The sequence below is a fragment of the Scleropages formosus genome, chromosome 12 (assembly GCF_900964775.1).
Source record: "Scleropages formosus chromosome 12, fSclFor1.1, whole genome shotgun sequence".
In the NCBI taxonomy this organism is placed as follows: domain Eukaryota; kingdom Metazoa; phylum Chordata; class Actinopteri; order Osteoglossiformes; family Osteoglossidae; genus Scleropages; species Scleropages formosus.
This window is the reverse complement of record NC_041817.1, coordinates 28,457,866-28,476,845: the sequence shown is the minus strand read 5'-3', so window position 1 is coordinate 28,476,845 and position 18,980 is coordinate 28,457,866. Positions and strand designations below refer to the sequence as shown.

Sequence of the window (18,980 nt, the reverse complement as noted above, 5' to 3'; positions counted from 1 at the left end):
TCACAGCCCGGACGAGGTCTGGGAGCCAGAGCGGCTGTTCCGCGGTCCCTCGGAGCCCTGGCACAGCACTCTGTTTCTGAACCGCCTGAGCAGGTCCTCTCTGAACCTGTGTCCCATGAAGGCGTAGAGCACCGGGTTCGCGAGGCTGTGCAGGAAGCCCAGGCACTGGGTGGCGAACTCGGCTCCGCCCACAACCCGGCGAGCGGCGCACCCGTGAGGCACCAGCCAGACCCTCTGCAGCGTGTCGGCCATGACGGCCACGTGGTGCGGCGCCCAGCACAGCAGGAAGGCCCCCACCACGGCCACGATGAGCTGCCTGGCACGGCGCCCCCGGGGACTCCTGACGCGCCGGAGCCGCGCCGCCGCCGCGCCGTAGCACAGCAGCATGACGGCCAGTGGCAGCAGGAAGCCCAGGGTGTGGCGCACGACACGTGTGGCGAGGCGCCAGGCGGAGGCGCTGTCCGGGGAGTAGCTGTCCACGCAGATGGTGCGGTCGGAGCCCGCGGGCCTCTCGGCAACCCTGAAGAGCGCCGGCAGCGAGAGCACGGCTCCGAGCGCCCATACGGTGACGCACATGAGCCAGTCGCGCTTCCCGCGCGCCTCCCGCCGGGACTGGGCGGGCCGCACCACGAGCCGGTAGCGGTCGGCGCTGATGCACGCCAGCAGTAGGATGCTGCTGTAGAAGCTGAGTTCCAGCAAGAGGCTCAGCAGCTTACAGGCAGCGTCGCCAAACACCCAGCCGAGCAGCGCCGCCCAGCCCCAGAAGGGCAACGCGAGGGAGAGCAGGGTGTCGGCTGCCGCCAGGTGCAGCAGGTACACGTCGGAGGGCAGCAGTGTGTGGGTGCCGGACGAGAGCACCACGCCCACGAGCAAGTTGCCGGGAGCTGCCAGCAGGAAGAGCGCCGTGCAGAAGGCGCACACGGCCGCGCCCAGAGCGGCCTCTGGGGCGAAGGGCTCGCAGGCGAAGGTGTTGGGGTTCGGCACGAAGGTGTCATTGCCCGCCCCCGAGGCATTGAGAGCGTTGTAATAATCCACAAGTTCATCATAGACGTCCATGATGTCGCCGAAGATGTGACTGTTGTTGGGTTCTGTTGGCCCCAAAGAGCAACATTATTACACTGATTTTTCTCAATAAAAACAGCGGCACGGTGGTACAGCGGGTAGCACTGGTGTCTCACAGCGCCTGGGTGGTGCGAGAGGGCGTGGGTTCGATCCCCGTTCAGTCTGTGTGGAGTTTGCATGTTCTGTCTGTGTGGGTTTCCCCCAGGTGCTCTGGTTTCCTCCCACAGTCCAAAGACATGCTGTTCAGGTTCCCCCATAGTGTGTGTGTGTTCCACTGATCTATGGATGAGTGACCCAGTGTAAGTAGTGTATCTAGCAGTGTAAGTTACCCTGGTGAATAAGGTGTGTGGGCTGTTAAGACTACATAGAGTTCATTGGAAGTTGCACACACACACATTTTCAGAACCGCTTGTCCCATACGGGGTCACGGGGGAACCGGAGCCTACCCGGCAACACAGGGCGTAAGGCCAGAAGGGGAGGGGACACACCCAGGACGGGACGCCAGTCCGTCGCAAGGCACCCCAAGCGGGACTCGAACCCCAGACCCACCGGAAAGCAGGACTGTGGTCCAACCCACTGCGCCACTGCATCCCCCATTGGAAGTTGCTTTGGAGAAAAGCGTCTGCTAAGTGAATGAATGTAAATGTATTAATAAATGTACAGGAGGCACCACGAGCTGCTATAAATATACATTAGAACTGAATCAAAGCTAGACTCTAAACTAAACTCTCCTGCAGGAGAAGGAGTGTCCTTTGAGCTTTCCAGTGTCACTTGTCTTTTCTGCCCTGAAAAAGCTCTTAAAGCTCTTGAAAAATCTTATTTTACATAAATTGTTTATACCATGAAAAAATATATTATTAATTTTTGTCATTATGTTATTATGAAAAGTCAGAAAAGTTTCACTCACTCTCTCCTTGTTTTTATGTATTACTTTGCTGTGTATATAATCAACCATTAAAAACATTTCAAAAACCTACAGAGTTACTGAGTAACACCTGAGTCAGAAATCAGTAAACTAGTATATAAGATGGTAAAATACGAGAAATAATGTGAAATATTGTACCTGTAAACATGGTTCAGTTGCATTGCTTTCTCCTCGAGGCTTTTAGGGAAGACGCTGCGGCTCACTCCCTATCACCGCTTCTGCTGAGCGGCAGACGCCGACTTATTCTGCTCTTCAATCATATGGCTGTTATGTCATTAGAAACACAAGAGTTTGCCCTTTGATGGGGGTGGGGGGGGGGGGGTGTCTCAGTCATTCAGCTACTTCCTGTTTGCGGTCTGTGGTCTTTCCATGTTTATAAACATCACAGGGTTCCTGAGGGCTCGTGGTCATCGTGGTCATCACGTTTGTGTTGGTCACGGGGGGGAATTCCTCCCTCTTGTTGAAAAAAGACCGGAGATTTACAGAGTTTCCCTCCGTTTTGACACATTTACAGTCATAAGTGTCATTCGAAAGTTATTTACAGGTGCCATTCGTCAAAGGATCTAACATCCATACCTCTTGTGAGGCTGAAAGGTCCAGCATCAGCATCCATGGTGGGATCTGAGTTCACAACCCAGATACTAAAAGGTGCAACAAGCGGGTCACATGGCAACGCACACAGTGTTGGTGGGGTCTCCCCTGTCACAGTGTGTCACACGCCTGACCAGTCGTTTACAGGAAAGTCTTGTGACATTTTACTCTGCTTAGGACTTTTCTTTTCACTTTCGGTTCCTTTGACGTCCCGTCATGGGACTCCAGTCCCCGGCAACTCCGCTGAAATTCATCATCAACCGACCGGTCAAATCAAAAGTTCATCGATGGAGATGTGTGAGCGGAGAAGAGAAGAGAAGAGAAGAGAAGAAGGTGCTGAATTAGCGGAGGAGCTTAGAAGGGCCCCATCGCAGTGTGTGTGACACCTATTGCGCCCGATGCAGCGTGTGGCGCGCAAGCACCGCAGGGACCCGCGGCTCATGAGCGATTCACTGTAACGGTTCCGGTGTGACACGCTGTCCCCAGGGGTCCTGCTCCTGCATTAGAACCTCTTTCAGTCTGGGGGGCGCTGTAAACTCGGCCTCCGCTCGGCCACCTGACTCTACGCTGCCCCCTCCTGGTAGCATAGTGCTTTACCCCGGCGTAAAACTGATCACCTGCAGTACCAGGGTAAATCTAGTGAGGAGCAGAACAAAAAGAACACAGAATTCACAGAGATTGTGTGTTGCCTCGCCGTCTCCCTTTTCTCACATTATTTCTCAATTTTATGTCATAAGACCCTCCTGGGCGCCATGTGCCTCTCATGTGACGCAGCGTTTCCACACATCCGTGGGTCAGAGGAGGAACATGGACAAAGTTACAGTCCTGGAGTCATATAGGACACGTAGACAGGATGTAGGATATAGACAAGTCGCCTTATAGCATTTCATATGTGCAGTGCTGCTGGAAAGAATGAGAACCCTTGTGTTCCTCAGTTTTACCATGAAAGGGTTATTTAAAGAGAATCAGTGCGTCTCGTGTCATATAATATGCGTGTAACGACCCATTCCATATGTTGCTTTAGAGAAAATCGTGTGTGTAGTAGAAACACACAAGTAGTGCAGGTGTAAAAATAAGTGAAGCCCAAGTTGTGTTAATTGCACCAAGTAGGTAAGTAGAACCAGGTGAGTAAATATTCCAAAGTGATTTAAAATGATTCACCCATTTACACACCTGTGTATTACGCACTGCGGGGTTATGGGATGTACGGTACAGGTAAGTAGTTCAGTCATTCTTTAGTCTAGTAGTTATTGTATGTATAACACACACACACACACACATTTTCAGAACCGCTTGTCCCATACGGGGTCACGGGGAACCGGAGCCTACCCAGTAACACAGGGCGTAAGGCCAGAGGGGGAGGGGACACACCTAGGACGGGACGCCAGTCCGTCGCAAGGCACCCCAAGCAGGACTCGAACCCCAGACCCACCGGAGAGCAGGACTGTGGTTCAACCCACTGCGCCACCGCACCCCCTGTGTATGTATAACATTCAAGGTTTAAAATGGAAATGTGTAGTGACATGGAAATGCTGGATATATAGTTAATAATTCAGTAAATTATAAGAAACCACTTAAACCAGTAAACCCCTGCGGGGTCGGGGGAGGAGGGGGGGTGTATGGTGCCATGACATAATACTGTGCTGTACACTCCAAACAGGTGGGGGCAGTAGTGTATCGTGGAAAACGCTCTGTGTGTGTGTGTGTGTGTGTGTTGACTGCACCTCGTGGGGTCCTTGGGAAACACTCCTTGCATACAAGTCACCCGCCGATGATAGTCCAGAACCGAGGGACATCTGTCCTCTGCTCCTTTTGCACCCGTTATGGGTGCAGTTCATGGTGGCTGCAGGTTCGACCATAGACGCTTACATAGAACTCGTAAACAAAAGTAAAAGAGCGTTCCAGGGGCACTGAGGCAAGATGACTGTGACATTATGTTCACGCTCTTGGTCTTCAGGCAACGTGCCAAAGCAAAGCAGAAAAAATGTGACTCCTCAAATACACAACAACAGAGCTGCGCATTCAGGGGTAAAGTGTAAACTGTACATACTGTACTTGTGCTGTGATCTCTGTGCTCTGGTTTCCTCGCACTGTGGTCAGACCAGCCGAGACCAGGTGAGGCCTCCAAAGCACGAACTGCCCACACACCTGGAGGAACAGCAGCGCTCCTCAAGCTCATGTGCATTTACGCAGCAGTGCAGCTCCTGCGGTCTGTCCTTGAGCAGTAAAAGAGCAGTAAAGAGCAGTAAAGCGGCAGTAACACAGTGTCCTTCTGGATTCCCTTCGTTGAAATTGTTCCTATGCGACATCTGAGCGATCGGCTCATCTGAGCGCAGAACTGCCTTTTTTCATTGATTCCTTTTTCCAGGCGACACGAGTCCAGGGATCGGTGACGCCACACAGAGGCACGCAGTCAGCGTCGATGCCCGAAATGTCCAGGCGCCCTCGGCAAGTGTAGTTATACATTAAAGGTTTGTCTACGTGGGACTTTTTACTACACTTAAAATTCCCCTGTGGATTTTCTGAATCAATCCAGAGCTTCAGGTTTTGAGAATAAGGTGGCCAACTTGAAGTAAAACGGAGCCAGTAGAGACATTACGAGACACAGAAAGTACCCTTTACGCCCGTTGGTCATAGCTGTATGAGCACATCAACCTCCTTCTTATGGGATTTATTGAAGACGGGAAGGAACCGGCGCTACGATCACGGTATAAGTGTTTCAAAGTCCAAACACACGTCTATTTACAGACAATATACGTATGTACTTCTACTGCCCAGTGTCCCATCTCTAGCCCGTATTTTCGACAATTCCTGAAAGAGTGTGCTATCCCGTTTTTAACACCTTTTTCTTCGCTCTTGAGTCTGTAGTCCTCGTTTCGGGGCTCTGAACAAGTCATCGTCCACTGCAATATTTTCCCAGTGTTTCCAGCTCGTTTTCTCTCTTCTGCTCTTTGACTTGATCCAACTGGGAGGGGAACTGGGAGGGGAACTGGGAGGGGAATGTGCTGTAAAGATCCTACATTACAGAATTCCTGCAACTGTGTGATGGACATGCTGGAGCGAATGCGAACTTGTCCTTCATACCTGGGGTGCCTGGGGTACCTGAACAGTGTTTCCGGGGAAAAGCAGCATCACCTTCACACAGGGCCAGCATGAAAACAAGGTGAACCTGGACAGCGGCGTAGGAGCGCGGACACTACAGGCACCACATTTTGCTGCTAAACTCGAAGAATAAATTGTTGTCTTGGAAAAAATAATAACACATTGTTTCATCATCATAATCAGTTTTATTATAGAAGTAGAGATCTGCCTCTTTATTTATTACATAAACATGTTGTGTCTTTGAAACAAAACGTGGCTGTATATGGTAAATAATTTTATTTTCCCTTCTTCATGATCTGTATGTGTCCATATCTAAGATACATATACATATATATATATACAGTATTTTATTATCATGTTGTATCAAGCAGGGGTTGAGCGTGTGGATGGAGAACTGAAGACACACCTCTGGATTCCATAGTGCAGCTTTCATTAACACACAAGGGAGGATAAACGGAAGCATTACTATGATGCCATGAGCTAATACCCCAAGGGAGCCTCCCAAAGGCAACGCACAGTGACCTGGGCACGAGCACAGCCAGTCCCTCACGCAGCTCCTCCCAAATTTACCCACTGGCTCAATACACGGTAGTGTTCCCACCCCTGCTCCTAGGGGGCGCCCTCCAGCAGCATGAGACGGCACAATGTACATATATAGTACAGTATGTGAGCGTGCGTGTGTGTGCGTGTGTGTGCACCTTTATCGATGTAGAGATGGAAGTGAAAGGGCAGCCGGAGTTTTGCCTTCACGCCACGTTCATCGGCCCCCTGAGCAATGACACATGGCAGATGTATGAGATCCCGACTCGAGCGCCTCCATCCGTTGCGCTCACCTGCAACCTGTTTATTACAAATGCTATCAGTCTTATCTTATTTACCTGCTTCCATGACAACAAGAGCTTCTCCTTTCCCAGGGACACTGGATTCCCACATGAGAAGCTGCTTCCAGTATGTTAGAAAAGTCTGGCTGATGCGCAATGAAGATGTGCCGGTTTCTCACCCGGGTGAAAACAAGTTACTCCAGAAGAGGTGCCATCAAGGGCCCGCGACACCCTGCTGAAGGTGGACGGCAACAAACGGCTCCAAAGGCTCATGGCACATCAATGGAATTTTTTCAGTTTTGTAACTTTATCTGCTTACATGTCTGATGAAAGACATATTCATAGAGGTCGATTTTAATCTTAAAGTCGGGGATCTTGAAACTATTTTTCAGTTTTCATTTTGGTGACCCAGAAAAAAAGCAAAGTGAGATAACACACATGGAATTTCCTCCCAAGTGTTTGGTAATCTGGGCGATACCTTGAAGTAAACTTGATAAATTCCATGATTGCATTTATTTATCAGACACTTTGCCCAAAGCAACTTCCAAGGAACTCTATGTAGTATTATCAACCCACACACCTTATTCACCACAGTGACTTACACTGCTAGATACACTACTTACACTGGGTCACTCATCCATACATCTGTGGAACACACAAACTCTCTCTGTGTCACTCACACACTATGGGGGAACCTGAACAGTGTGTCTTTGGACTGTGGGAGGAAACCAGAGCACCCAGAGGAACCCCCCACACAGACATGACAAGAACATGTAAACTCTACACAGGCTGAGCAGAGGTTGAACCCATATCCTCTTGCACCACCCAGCTGCTGTGAGACAGCAGTGCTACTCACTGTGCCACCCAGATTACAGGAATGAGAGCAACAGGAGCAGGAAGTGCACTGAATGATACATGTAAGGCAGTAAATGGCTTTGCTCCATTTTACCTTTGTGAGATTATTGATTCTTATATCCCTGGACAATATCTTCGCTCATTGGATGCAGGTTACCTTAAAGTACCTGTGATCAATAAGACCTCAGTAGGAGGTCACGCCTTTAGTTATAGAGCATCTAAACTGTGGAATTGTCTACCAGTTACTGCCAGAAATGTCCTATCTGTATCAGCCTTTAAATCCAGGCTTAAGACTAACATATTTACACAGAAATTCCACCTCAAAATGTAATTCCACTTAGCTGTGTTTTTTTTCCCCACCTCTATACCAGTGCATATTAAATTTATTTGTTTAAGTTACAAATTACTAACAATGTCTTCTTGTTCAGCATCGTGTCCCTACATAAAACTTGAGGAGGCTGCCGGGGGTCACGGACACACCCCGTGCCAAGTTCCAGTGGACCCCACAGGTCTTTTTTTCTCCCTTGACTCTCAGTTTGGAGTTTTTGTTCCTTTCCTCTGTAGCCTGTACACATACTTATAGCTCTATAAAAGTACTATATTATGATAGTCGGTAGTCAGCCGTCTTCTGTGTTTCTTTATCTGCTGTATTTGTTTTTCTTGCCTTATGTCTGTGTTAAGGCGCTCGGTATCACTGCATGAGAAGAGCTCTATAAAAATAAACTGAACTGAATTGAATGTAAACTATGACTAAATTCCTAATGAGGCCTGAGGGACTATGCTGAGTTATTTGAGTAAAGAACATTCATCTCTGTGGGAAGGACGAGGCGTCTTTCAGAGGGAGACAAAAATTGAAAGAGAATTTCATATATCATAGTTCTGTCACCAGCCTCTAAGTGTCACCGCTCTAAGCGCTGCTCATGCAGTTTACTGATGTGCACTGATGCTGTCGATGATGGAACGTCCATCAAGGGTGTTTATTTGTCACCACATTGGAAGTGCTGGCTGTTCACATTTTACCCCGACTCCCCTTTAATCCTACATTATATATTTTTTAATTTTATTTTCTTTTATTGTTGTCATCTAGCTGATCCTTAAGTCTAAAGCAACTTATAATGTTGATCAGGGTAGTTGCCTGAATTGAACCCCCTGCTGCGTAAATCAGTCAATATTTGTGAGTCACACTGGAGAAAGTGTCAGGTAAATACTACTCTGTGTCTATGGCAAAATACTATAGTACAATAAGAGTTGTAACATGTTTCAAGTTGAATGTCGTTGAACTTTCCCATGTGTGAGTTAAAAGAGCTCAAGTCAAGCAATGTGTTTGTTTGTTTGCTTGTTTGTTTGTTTGTGAGGGGTGGGGGTGGAGGGGAGCTGCAGCAATTCAGCTTCAAAATGGTTAATAAAAGCTCTAAACAGTAAAAACATGATTTCATTTCAAAAGAATTTCAAAATTTATACATTTCCTGAGTTTTTTGAGGAACAGTGAATAACAATACTCCACATTCGGGGAACTTTTATTTAAATGTAAACCGATACCTATAAGAAACCAGTACATTCCCGCAGAAAGCTGGGGGGCACAGTGGGTAGTGCTGCTGTCTTACAGCGCCTGGATGGTGCCGGAAGGTACGGGTTCGAGTGGAGTTTGCATGTTCTCCCTGTATTTGTGCGGGTTTCCTCCCACACTCCAAAGCCATGCTGTTCAGGTGGATTGGTGACTCTATGATGGCCAGGAATTCCCTTGGTCATGTGGGAAGCTTAAAAGGATCAATGAATTCCTTATAAGTAAATAAAATTGTAAAACTGAGCCATTATTAGAATGCTGTTATCAAGCCAATTACTAGAGAATGAAATTGTCACTGTCTTGCTTTTATATGACATATGTGGTTCCGGGAGGTAAATTCCAAGACTGTTGTAAGTGTGCATTTCGTACGTGTTCATAACAAGACATGTTCTGATGTCTTGTGCGCTCCGCTCTTCCACGGTCAACCAAAAAGCTTCCAGTCTGTTAACTGGTTGGGTTGTCAAGGTGCAGCGAAGCCCAATGTCTCTGTCAGACTGCTGTTCAAAGGAAGGTCTCCTTGGAGCCAGAGGTGGACTTTTTTCCCTTTCCTGTCCCCTCACTACAGTAATGGCATTACTAAAAGTGAGAGAACATCTAGTCTATTCCAGCTCCATTTTTATCCCTAAATAAAACACATTAAATGTTCACTGGAATATCGTAGCCTAAATACTGGAGAATTCACAATCTTCTAACTGCCACAAGCTCACACAGCCAGATGCCTTACAAGACGCGCTGATAATGTTTAGAGCAAAAGAAATCAGGAGCTTTTGAAAGCTCGTCCCCCTTTAGAATGTGTGACATTTTCCGCAGGCGGAAATGTGGACAGCCTGTCAGGGGTCTTTCAGCTCATTGCCGCTAAGTGTCTGACATTTTCCTCAGGCGGAAATGTGGGCAGCCTTGGAAGGGTCCTCGGCGGAAGGAGCGGGGCACAGGAAGACGGAGCTCCCGGCCGGTGGCAAAATAGAAGTGTTTTATTTTTTAAAGCAGTACAGAGGAAAATTATTGCAAACCTCTAATTTGGTGTGTTAAACCATTGGGTGTCGCCATGATTCTTTTGGAGATCAATAACCGGATTATAGAGGAGACATTGACTCTGAAATTTGAGAGCGCTTCAAATGGGTGAGAAGATAATTAGATTTTCCTCAGAGATTTTATTAAACAAGTGGTCTTTATTTTGAGGCCCGTCCACACTTTAAAGGACTCGTTGTTGCTTTTCACATTTTTCAGTCTGAAGGGAGCTGGTGCTCCCGGGGTGTGTGGTGTCTATTTTTACTGTTTGTAAGGTGCACAAGCGCGGCGCGGCGCTGCAGTATTTCACACAAAAAAAAGTGTTTCCTGCAAAAGTGCGGTGACTGTAGGACCTCCGTCACCGTGTGTCCTCGCTGATGTCCAGCAATATGCATGATAAATATGTGTGTGTACCACCGGTTCCCCAGCTGGGGGGGTTGCCTGTCTCTCTCGCTGTGTATGACGATTTATTTTGTATAAACTAAAGTGTGTGTGAAGGGAAGCGCGCCGATGGGTGTGTCCCGCTCATCACACACTTCCGCATTTCAGTGCCTCGAGCGGCTCGACCCGCCTTCCTAATTAGGTAAAGTCAACAGAGCAGGGCAGCAGTACAGCACCCTGATTGTACCAGCGCAGCTTCTTCCTCTGCGTTTACCTTTTTACCGCGTTTAGCAGATGTGTCACTGAGAGTTCGAAAGTGCATCAAGAACAGATGAAGAGCCGGGTGCTGTGTTGTTGGACTTTTCGGTACAATTCAGTTTATTTTTATAGACTCTAGTCTAGAGCGCTCTTCCCCACAGTGACACAGACAGAGCGCTTAACATAACAGGCAAAGAAAACATCAGAACAAAGATGACAGTTGACTACAGGCTTTCATAGTAGATGCCTTTATACAGCTATACTGTAAGTATGCCTACTGGCCATGGCATAGAGAGAAAAACCTCTGGGGTCCAAGGGCCAGTGAGCGACCCCCCCCCTCCTCACCACCTGGCATTGTAGATTAAATAAAATCCAGTTTACAAGTATTAGTGATATTGTTGCTATATGGTAGCTTGATTCCCCAGTTCAGCAAGGTGCGTCTCATCCATCATGGCAGTTGGTCGTCATCTTTATTTGGCATTGGGTGCGTCTGTGACCGCCCGCCAGCCTCCTCAGGCCTTATTGTAGGAAGACAGTGTGCAGCAGGGAGAAATTGTTAGTAATTTATAACTTAAATAGATTTAATATGCTTCGGTACAGAGGTGGGAAAAACAAATAGAGCTAAGTGACATTACATTTTGAGGTGGAATGCCTGAGTAAACACGCAAGTCTTTAGTCTGGATTTGAAGACTGAGACAGACGGGGCACTTCTGTTGACTCTTTTACGGAGCTCTCGGGAGAGAAATGTCACCCCTTCTCTCTAGGCACACATTCTTTTTACCTTTACGTGTGTTTTCAGCATTTTAAACTACGTTTACACACTCATTGTAGCAGGTACGGCAGTGCCACAGCATGGTAAAATCATGGTTTTATGAGGGACACTTTGCTTGTAGAAGCTTAGTGAAACTTTGTTTCTTATATAAATGCAGTGCTTTGAACATTTGTTCTCCAATTTGTGGCATGTAGTTATTGCTGTGGCATCATGTATTGCTCATATTCTTTCTGTGTTGCTGTAGTTCCAACACCAACTGTTTGCAGCACCACCCAAAATTTTCAGTTTTTGCAGTTGATCTTATATTTGTTCAGTAACATGAAGGCATAGTACATTTTTGCATACACCACAAACTGACATGTTGAAAGACACAAAGATATACCAGTCTGCATGTACAGATTTAGTGTCTGCAAGTGCTGTTTGGACACCTGGTGAAATATTGCAGCAGGTGTGACATTAAATATTAAGTTATTTTGTTGGGCTTAAAAAATGTCCTGTGAGGTGCAGCAGGTGGCAGAGTAGTTTGGGCTATTATGTTGTAATCTGAAGGTCCCCAGCTCAAATGCTATCTCCTGCTGTAGTACTCTTGATCAAGGTACTTTGAATTGATATAATAAAAATTCCCCTACTTTTTCAATAGGTTAATCAGTGTACAATTGATTATCTAGCATCATAAGTTGCCCTGGACAAAGGCATCAGATAAATTACTTATCAATAATAATTACAGCAGTTTGTTTATATATTAAACAAATGTTTTAAGATCCTTTCACGCTGTCTCTCTCACTCACACACACACACACACACACACACACACACAGAATTGTCAGTTTTTTCCTCAGTGACTCTCACTAGTGTACCATTGTTCTGAAACTGACATTTGTAATTTGTAGTGCTGGGCTTTGTACCCAGTTGCATACACAAGATTGAATTAATCCTTACAAGTGAGTTGGTTGTCCACACAGTCTTTCTGTGTTATTAGCTGGAAAATAGTTAAATGTTTAACTTGTTTTCATGAAAGAAATTGTTGTATTGTTGTCCACAGAAATAAACCTGAGGCAGTGGAAGTTACATTTGCAGGTAAGTTCAGGTGAGCCTGGAAACTGGTTCCATTTGTTGTCCTTAAGCCTTATAGTAACACTGTACCATTGTATTCTAAACTCTCACTTCTCCTTTTCACACCATTTTTCTGTTGATTTTCTGTTTTCTGTTGATTTGCTCATGGCAAATGTTTCCTCATGGCTCATGTGCAGATGTTTGTTTGTGTGGTCAGGTCATGGGAAATGGATGTGCTCATTGTGTTGCACCATGTAATTGAGTTGACAGAGAGATTCAGAAAACACTTCTGGAACGTATTATTCCCAATTCCCGTTCTAAAAATAGTAAGGCTATATCCCACTAGAGTAATAATTAAATTTAAACAAATTGATGAATCTTGGCGTTTTAAGGTTTTTTGGTTTTGATAGAATGGCACAGATTTACAGTATGACAGGCCAGTTGTGCAGGCTCTATATGTTACAATATTTCACTGTGAAATTGCAAACCAGTTTCCAGCAGCAGACTGATTAAGAGACATTGGCGTATAGTTTTGGCCTTTTCCCTTGTGATGGAGTATAGGATCTCTAGTTCTGGGAGAAATTTCCAGAATTAAAAATAATTAAATTGATCCTCAAATATTTAGTGTGATGGAGGTGTAGTTTACCTTCTGATTTTTAAGCAGTTTTTTTAAGGGCAATACCTTGAAATACTCTGTTTTGAATGACTGATTCTCCTTGGACCAGATTTCGATGGCGTCCTCTATCACATCTCCAACCCCAATGGTGACAAGACCAAGGTGATGGTCAGCATCTCGCTCAAGTTCTTCAAAGAGCTGCAGGAGCATGGTGCAGACGAGGTACGGGTTACCTGATTTGTCCAGGTGCACAGCACACCAGCTGTGCCAGCCAAGAAGTTAGCTTGTGGTCTTACATGGAAATTAGGAGTCAAGTGCAAAATATAAACCTCCCACTTCCACTAGAAACAGGAAACTGAGTGCAAAAGTACGGTGTTTGAACAAGCTGAAGAGATGTCCTGTAACGCTGTGTTTTTCCTGTCAGATCAGTAGTAGATCTTTGTGTAGGAGTTTTACGGTAGAATAGATGCGTGTGTTGCAGTGCACCTGCTGTAAGCAGCAAAAGGCACAAGCTGCTGTGGCTTCTCCCTGAAACAGGAAGTGCTGTCTGGTTTCCCTCTCGCCAATAGCAAGACCTGTAGTTATTGTAGGCCCCACATTCCATCAGTTTGAGATGACACTGAATGGAGCGCATTGCAGCGAGTCAGATTGAGGTAAAGACTGAGATAATCACTGTGTGGTCCTGGATTGCATGTAGAATGCGTGTCACGTGCTTCTCCTGGGATATGTTTAAAGTTGGTTTTTGAGTTCAGTTACTTCAGTTTAAAAATCAGATGTTTTTTAAGGGGCTGTGAGCTCATTACATTTGCAAGTGATCACATGAACTTGATACACCATCCTGTGTTACACTGCACTTTGCTGAGAGTGTTGAATTGTTTGTGAATGCTGACTGCTGCTGACATACTCTGCCTTTCTCCCCCAGCTGCTGAAGCGGGTATATGGCAACTATCTGGTGTCACCTGAGTCAGGTGAGGGTGTTGGTCTGAGAACCTTTGTGTCCTGTTTGTCCGGTCACCCCGGTTTCACTTTTTGGCACAGTTGTCTCCACACTGTGATATATTTACCAAATTGGTTGCTTATGGCTGTGTTATCCCAACACTGTGTGCTATACATCTATACACACGCGTGCGTGCGTGCGTGCGTGTGTGTCTGAGTTACAGCTGACCTCCAACTTGTCAACCCTCCCCAGGTTATAATGTGTCACTACTATATGACCTGGACTCAGTGCCAGCCAACAAGAAGGAAGTCATCCACCAGGCAGGCATGCTGAAGAGGAACTGCTTTGCCTCCGTCTTCGAGAAGTACTTCAAGTTCCAGGAGGAGGGCCGCGAGGGCGAGAAGAGGGCGGTGGTCCACTACAGAGATGACGAGACCATGTAGGTTTCCGCAGGGATGGTGAGCTTCAGGTGGAGTCCAGTTTTTTTTCTGTAGCTGTGTGTCTGCTGTGGACCACCATTATGTGTTGTCTTCTGCAGGTATGTGGAGGCAAAGAAGGACAGAGTGACAGTGGTCTTCAGCACCGTGTTCAAGGATGATGATGATGTTGTTATCGGGAAGGTGTTCATGCAGGTAGGCAGATGCTCACAGTCGTCCCTTGTGGCCAAAACCTTACGCTTTTATTTTCTCTCACTGACATCCTGATTGGCTGACACCCTTGTCATTCACTCTTTGTGTAGGAATTTAAGGAGGGCCGTCGCGCCAGCCACACTGCCCCCCAGGTGTTGTTCAACCACAGGGAGCCCCCGCTGGAACTGAAGGACACGGACGCTGCCATAGGGGACAACATCGGCTATATCACCTTCGGTGAGAGTGCCTCCTGGCTGCCCACTCCTGATTTTCTGTACTCTTCTTAACCGCAGACGCTTGAGTTCACGTCTGTGTTCTTGGTGCTGAGGGTTTCTGTCACCAGCTGTTATATCTCATTTCCCTGCTATTCACTGAGTAACACACACAAGTATAGGACTCGTGTCGCAGGATGCACATGGAAACACTCGGTACACATTATTGCCATGTCAGTTCTGTAGCAGTCTCACCTCTGATCGCGGTCTGTTCTCTCCTCATCCTTCAGTGGAGCTCAGCAGGTCTGTGGATCATGATCAGACACCTCTTTGTAGCACATGCAAGTTCTAGTCACCATCTGCCATACCTGTCTTTCTCATTGCTCAGGGACTGAAGCCACCATCTTTCCTTTTTGTTTATAGAAGGTTGAGCCCCCCCCGCCCTTGTTGGATTACTAACCAAACACAGACCAGTGGGGAGAGCTGTAGAGGTAGACTGATTGCAGTCATCAGCAGCTGCTCAAACACAGTCTCAGAGCTTTTCTTAAATCACCTCCTACTTTAGGGCTTGGTTCAGTCCACAGGTATACTTTAGTAAAGCAGTTGAGGTAGAGACCCTGAGGCAGAGTGTACAGTTCCCTCCCGCAGTGCTACAGAACCACAGTGCGAGTGTTTTCACCAATTCAGATAGTTAATGAACAGCTCCAGTACCTGGGGGATGGCAAAGTTGATTCAGCTGGGGGAATATTGAACGCCTGGTCAAATCCTCAAGCTGAAACAAAAGGCTGCTTGTGGCATCGATTGGACCAGCGGTGTCTCCATGGTGAGTGATGTGTGCTTTGGCCTCCCCACAGTGCTGTTTCCTCGTCACACCGGCGCAAATACCAGGGACAACACCATCAACCTCATCCACACCTTCCGGGACTACCTGCACTATCACATAAAGTGCTCCAAGGTGAGTCTGCCCCCCCCACTCTCCAGGTATGTCTTTATCACACTGTCGCCACATCTCAGGCCTGTGCCCAGAGGTCTGCAGTGTGTGAGAGAGAGAGAGAGAGAGAGAGAGAGAGAGAGAGAAACCTTATTTAATTTTCTGATTTGCATCTTGAGAGCTGTGGAGTTAGTGTATACATATTAATCTACATTCTACTGAAAAGTGGAAAGGAAGTGTGCCATACCATTATAATATAGGTGTCTCGCACACCTGTGTGTGTTACAATTGCCAGATTCTGAGGTCTTTACTGGTATCTGCTCTCAGGAAGACATGCTCTGTCATATCCGAGCAGAGAAACAGTTTTCACCCAATGGTTTCCCAGTGTGACATCTGATCTCATGGTTGTAGCCAAGGCTGTGCCCACCAGCTTCCTCTCTGAGGTCCTGTGTCCTCCCTGCAGGCCTACATCCACACACGCATGAGGTCCAAAACCTCCGACTTCCTCAAGGTGCTGAACCGAGCACGGCCAGATGCTGAGAAGAAGGAGATGAAGACCATCTCGTGAGTCCTGAATCCTGTGATCTTCATGGCATGATTATAGTGTTGTTTGGATGATGGGTTCCTTCACCAGGTGTTTCAGGTATCACTCTGCTGCTAATTGGAAGGTGACTGTAAGACCAGCAGGACCATGACCCTCCAATACAGCTGTTCTCTGGTGGGATTCTACTTGGGCTGTAACTTTCAAAACCCTCAGGGTGTAGGAAAAAACTTAGTCTCATTAGTCAAACCCAAAGTAGTTCCAACCTGCTGAGAGTTAAGACTCCCCCCCCCCCCACCTTTTTGTGAAACAAGCCTTATGAGCTTTCTTAATGTTCCCAGGGAGCCCTATAGAACTGTGGGACAGGGTGTTGGGTCTTATCCCCTCCAGCAGGGCTTGGCTGGTATTCCATCTGCCCCACCTTACAGGTCTCCATGTATTGTGTATTAATGTCTTTATTTGTGTCTTTAGCTAAATTAGGACTTGTATTTTTCTGGTTTACTGAGATCACAGTGATCCCTGACTGGAGCCACCATAAGCTTCTGCTCAGTGTTTGTACAGACATGAGTGTCCAGCATTTCTTCATTCCTTCCAGAGACTTGGCTTGTCTGACACGCAAACATCCAGTGCTGGAATGGTGCTTTCTCAATCACATAATCACTTCTCCATAGAATCTGATTTCATTGTAAGACTGGGTGACTAAAGTAGAACTGTTTCTACCTTAGTCTGTTTTGATGTCCTCTTTTGTAACAACGCTTTATTGTTCTCCAGCTGCCCTCGTCATGATTCATTTTCTATCTTATCGGTTCATTTGATTTGCCCAAATGAGGAATCCTGCCAAGAGCAGCAGTTGCTCCACATCTGTAGATGATATGCTGTGTTTAGAGACCGTTTGTAATCTGCACATCATCGACTTCATAATCTGCGCACAGTAGCTGCAATTTTTCTCCATTTTTGCAAAGATAATTCACTCTTTAGACCGAGGTTATCAAGGGTGGTGCTTTTATGATAAAGGCAGCTGCTGTGATGCTATGAAGGTGGTGCTGGTGTTATAAACAAATGAGTTAAGTTTGAAGATATAGGCATTTTCTGGTTTATTTTATAAAAATGTGTCTTAACAGTAGCAGCTCATTTCCAGTGTTCACAGCGCGTATCTGGTGTTGGTGATCAGTAACAACATGAAGAATGATACATGTTAAAGGGATGAATTGGCCAACAGTCAGCATTAAACAGAAGTTTCTGAAGACAACATATTGTAATAATTTTAGTTACAGAGCATTTGTATTATAGCTATATCTGAGATTTTACAGAATCTAATCCATAAGTCAGGGGAACTCTCCATTATCAAATTTTATTGTGATGTTTGGTGGAAGTGATTTGGAAGTTGTCTTCCCATTTATGTTTGAGAGTTGCGGAGCTGGTGTATATTTAGGCATGATGGGTAGTTACCCAGAAGTCCAGGGAAAACCAAGCAGTTCATCCCCAGTTGGCCTTTGCATTTGAGCTTGGAGGGCTGTTCCTTAGTGCAAACAGATGCACTGTTCTGACTGGGCCATATTGACAGAAGGCAAACAGGCGGTGAGCTGTGTGCTCTTCTGATCACACAGCCACTTCCCTTTCAACTGCCTGAGAAGGTCCTGCTTTGCATCCTGTTTTCAGTGTTGTTGTTCTCTTGGGCGGAACCTGTTTGAGCGTCTAAATGCAGTTATATAGCCGCCTAATGCAAAACATAACCCCAGACCACTCTGCTTGTCTCTTCTCTTCACCTGCCTAGTATTTTTGTCTGGTTTTGTTGAACATGTAATGGAAGGGCATCTGTGTCATTGTGACCACCAGCATGTGATGTGGCTGGAGAATATGGCCACATGGGAACGGGCTGCTCGACTGTTCACTTGTGCACTGTGACGGCACGGTATATTTGCATGGTGATGCAGTTCAGTAGCGTTAAGGACAGCTGTTGGCCGAGGCTCTGTTGTAGCCCCTCCTTGCTCTGGCAGCGGTTCCTTTCCATTGGTCAGCGAGTCCCTCCGTCATGCACAGGCCTTGCATAGCAGTGTGTTGATTTCCTTGTGGACTGGCAAGGACTCACACTGGCATCTTCCTGTGTTTCTCAGGGGCAAGACTTTCTCTCGTTGAGGAGCCCAGAGGGCCGAACTGAGACCGGCATCAGCACGACCGTCCTCTGCCCCTGACGCCGGCCACACACGAAGACAAATCCCACCCCGGCCAGTGCAGTCTGTCTCACCACTGAAATTCAAAGGAGATATGCAGATGGGGAAATCCATGCATTCCTTGATTTGCATTGTTGAAAGACCAACTCTCTGTCTCACGCACAGGTTACAGTTTTGATACGATATGATCTTTTATTTCTTTGGATGTTTCTTACTCCTGCCTTGTTGCCTCCTCTTTGACTTGGAGTGTTTGAGTAACGAATGCTACTCATGTTTACGGTTCCCTCCTCACTAGACTGTTTCTTGTCAGGTTTTCAATCAGTGATTGTAAAGAATAAACCAGTCTTATTAAAAAAACAAAAAAGGTCACGTGTTCGGTCAATGTGAACTCCCCATGGAGCCAAAGAGCCGCACTGATTTTGACTCCTGTCCCAGCAGCTCCAAACACCACCTTTTGTCTGAAAAGCAGTTCAGCCCCAGTAAAACACCCACTCAGTCTGTCCTTCCCATCAGCTGTTTTGCAATTTTCTGGGACGCACGTCATCACCAGT

The 18,980-nt window shown here is 46.6% G+C and overlaps 2 protein-coding genes across 2 annotated transcripts; one reads left to right on the top strand and one right to left on the bottom strand.

The window, feature by feature from the left end:
• Positions 1-2,600, bottom strand: LOC114912047 (C-X-C chemokine receptor type 1-like). The gene is made up of 2 exons (XM_029256926.1): positions 2,564-2,600; positions 1-1,088 (listed from the first exon to the last, which is right to left on the bottom strand). The coding sequence occupies exons 1-2, from the start codon at positions 2,598-2,600 to the stop codon at positions 1-3; spliced, it is 1,125 nt and encodes a 374-aa protein (XP_029112759.1).
• Positions 2,601-9,820: 7,220 nt separating this feature from the next.
• LOC108928795 (actin-related protein 2/3 complex subunit 2-A-like) lies at positions 9,821-18,786 on the top strand. The gene is made up of 10 exons (XM_018742943.1): positions 9,821-10,039; positions 12,382-12,416; positions 13,118-13,230; positions 13,931-13,976; positions 14,198-14,384; positions 14,484-14,577; positions 14,685-14,811; positions 15,641-15,741; positions 16,181-16,281; positions 18,373-18,786. Exons 1-10 carry the CDS (start codon positions 9,966-9,968, stop codon positions 18,392-18,394), a joined length of 900 nt encoding a protein of 299 aa, XP_018598459.1. The 5' UTR covers positions 9,821-9,965; the 3' UTR covers positions 18,395-18,786.
• The last annotated feature ends 194 nt before the right edge of the window (positions 18,787-18,980 follow it).

Excerpts from the sequence above, each read along its gene's own strand:
- LOC114912047 (XM_029256926.1), bottom strand. The coding sequence starts at position 2,600 with ATGGATGCTGATGCTGGACCTTTCAGCCTCACAAGAG. Across the intron at positions 1,089-2,563 it reads ACCTTTCAGCCTCACAAGAG|AACCCAACAACAGTCACATC; the intron begins GTATGGATGTTA and ends TGGGGCCAACAG.
- LOC108928795 (XM_018742943.1), top strand. The coding sequence starts at position 9,966 with ATGATTCTTTTGGAGATCAATAACCGGATTATAGAGGAGACATTGACT. Across the intron at positions 13,977-14,197 it reads TCTGGTGTCACCTGAGTCAG|GTTATAATGTGTCACTACTA; the intron begins GTGAGGGTGTTG and ends AACCCTCCCCAG. Across the intron at positions 14,812-15,640 it reads CATCGGCTATATCACCTTCG|TGCTGTTTCCTCGTCACACC; the intron begins GTGAGAGTGCCT and ends GCCTCCCCACAG.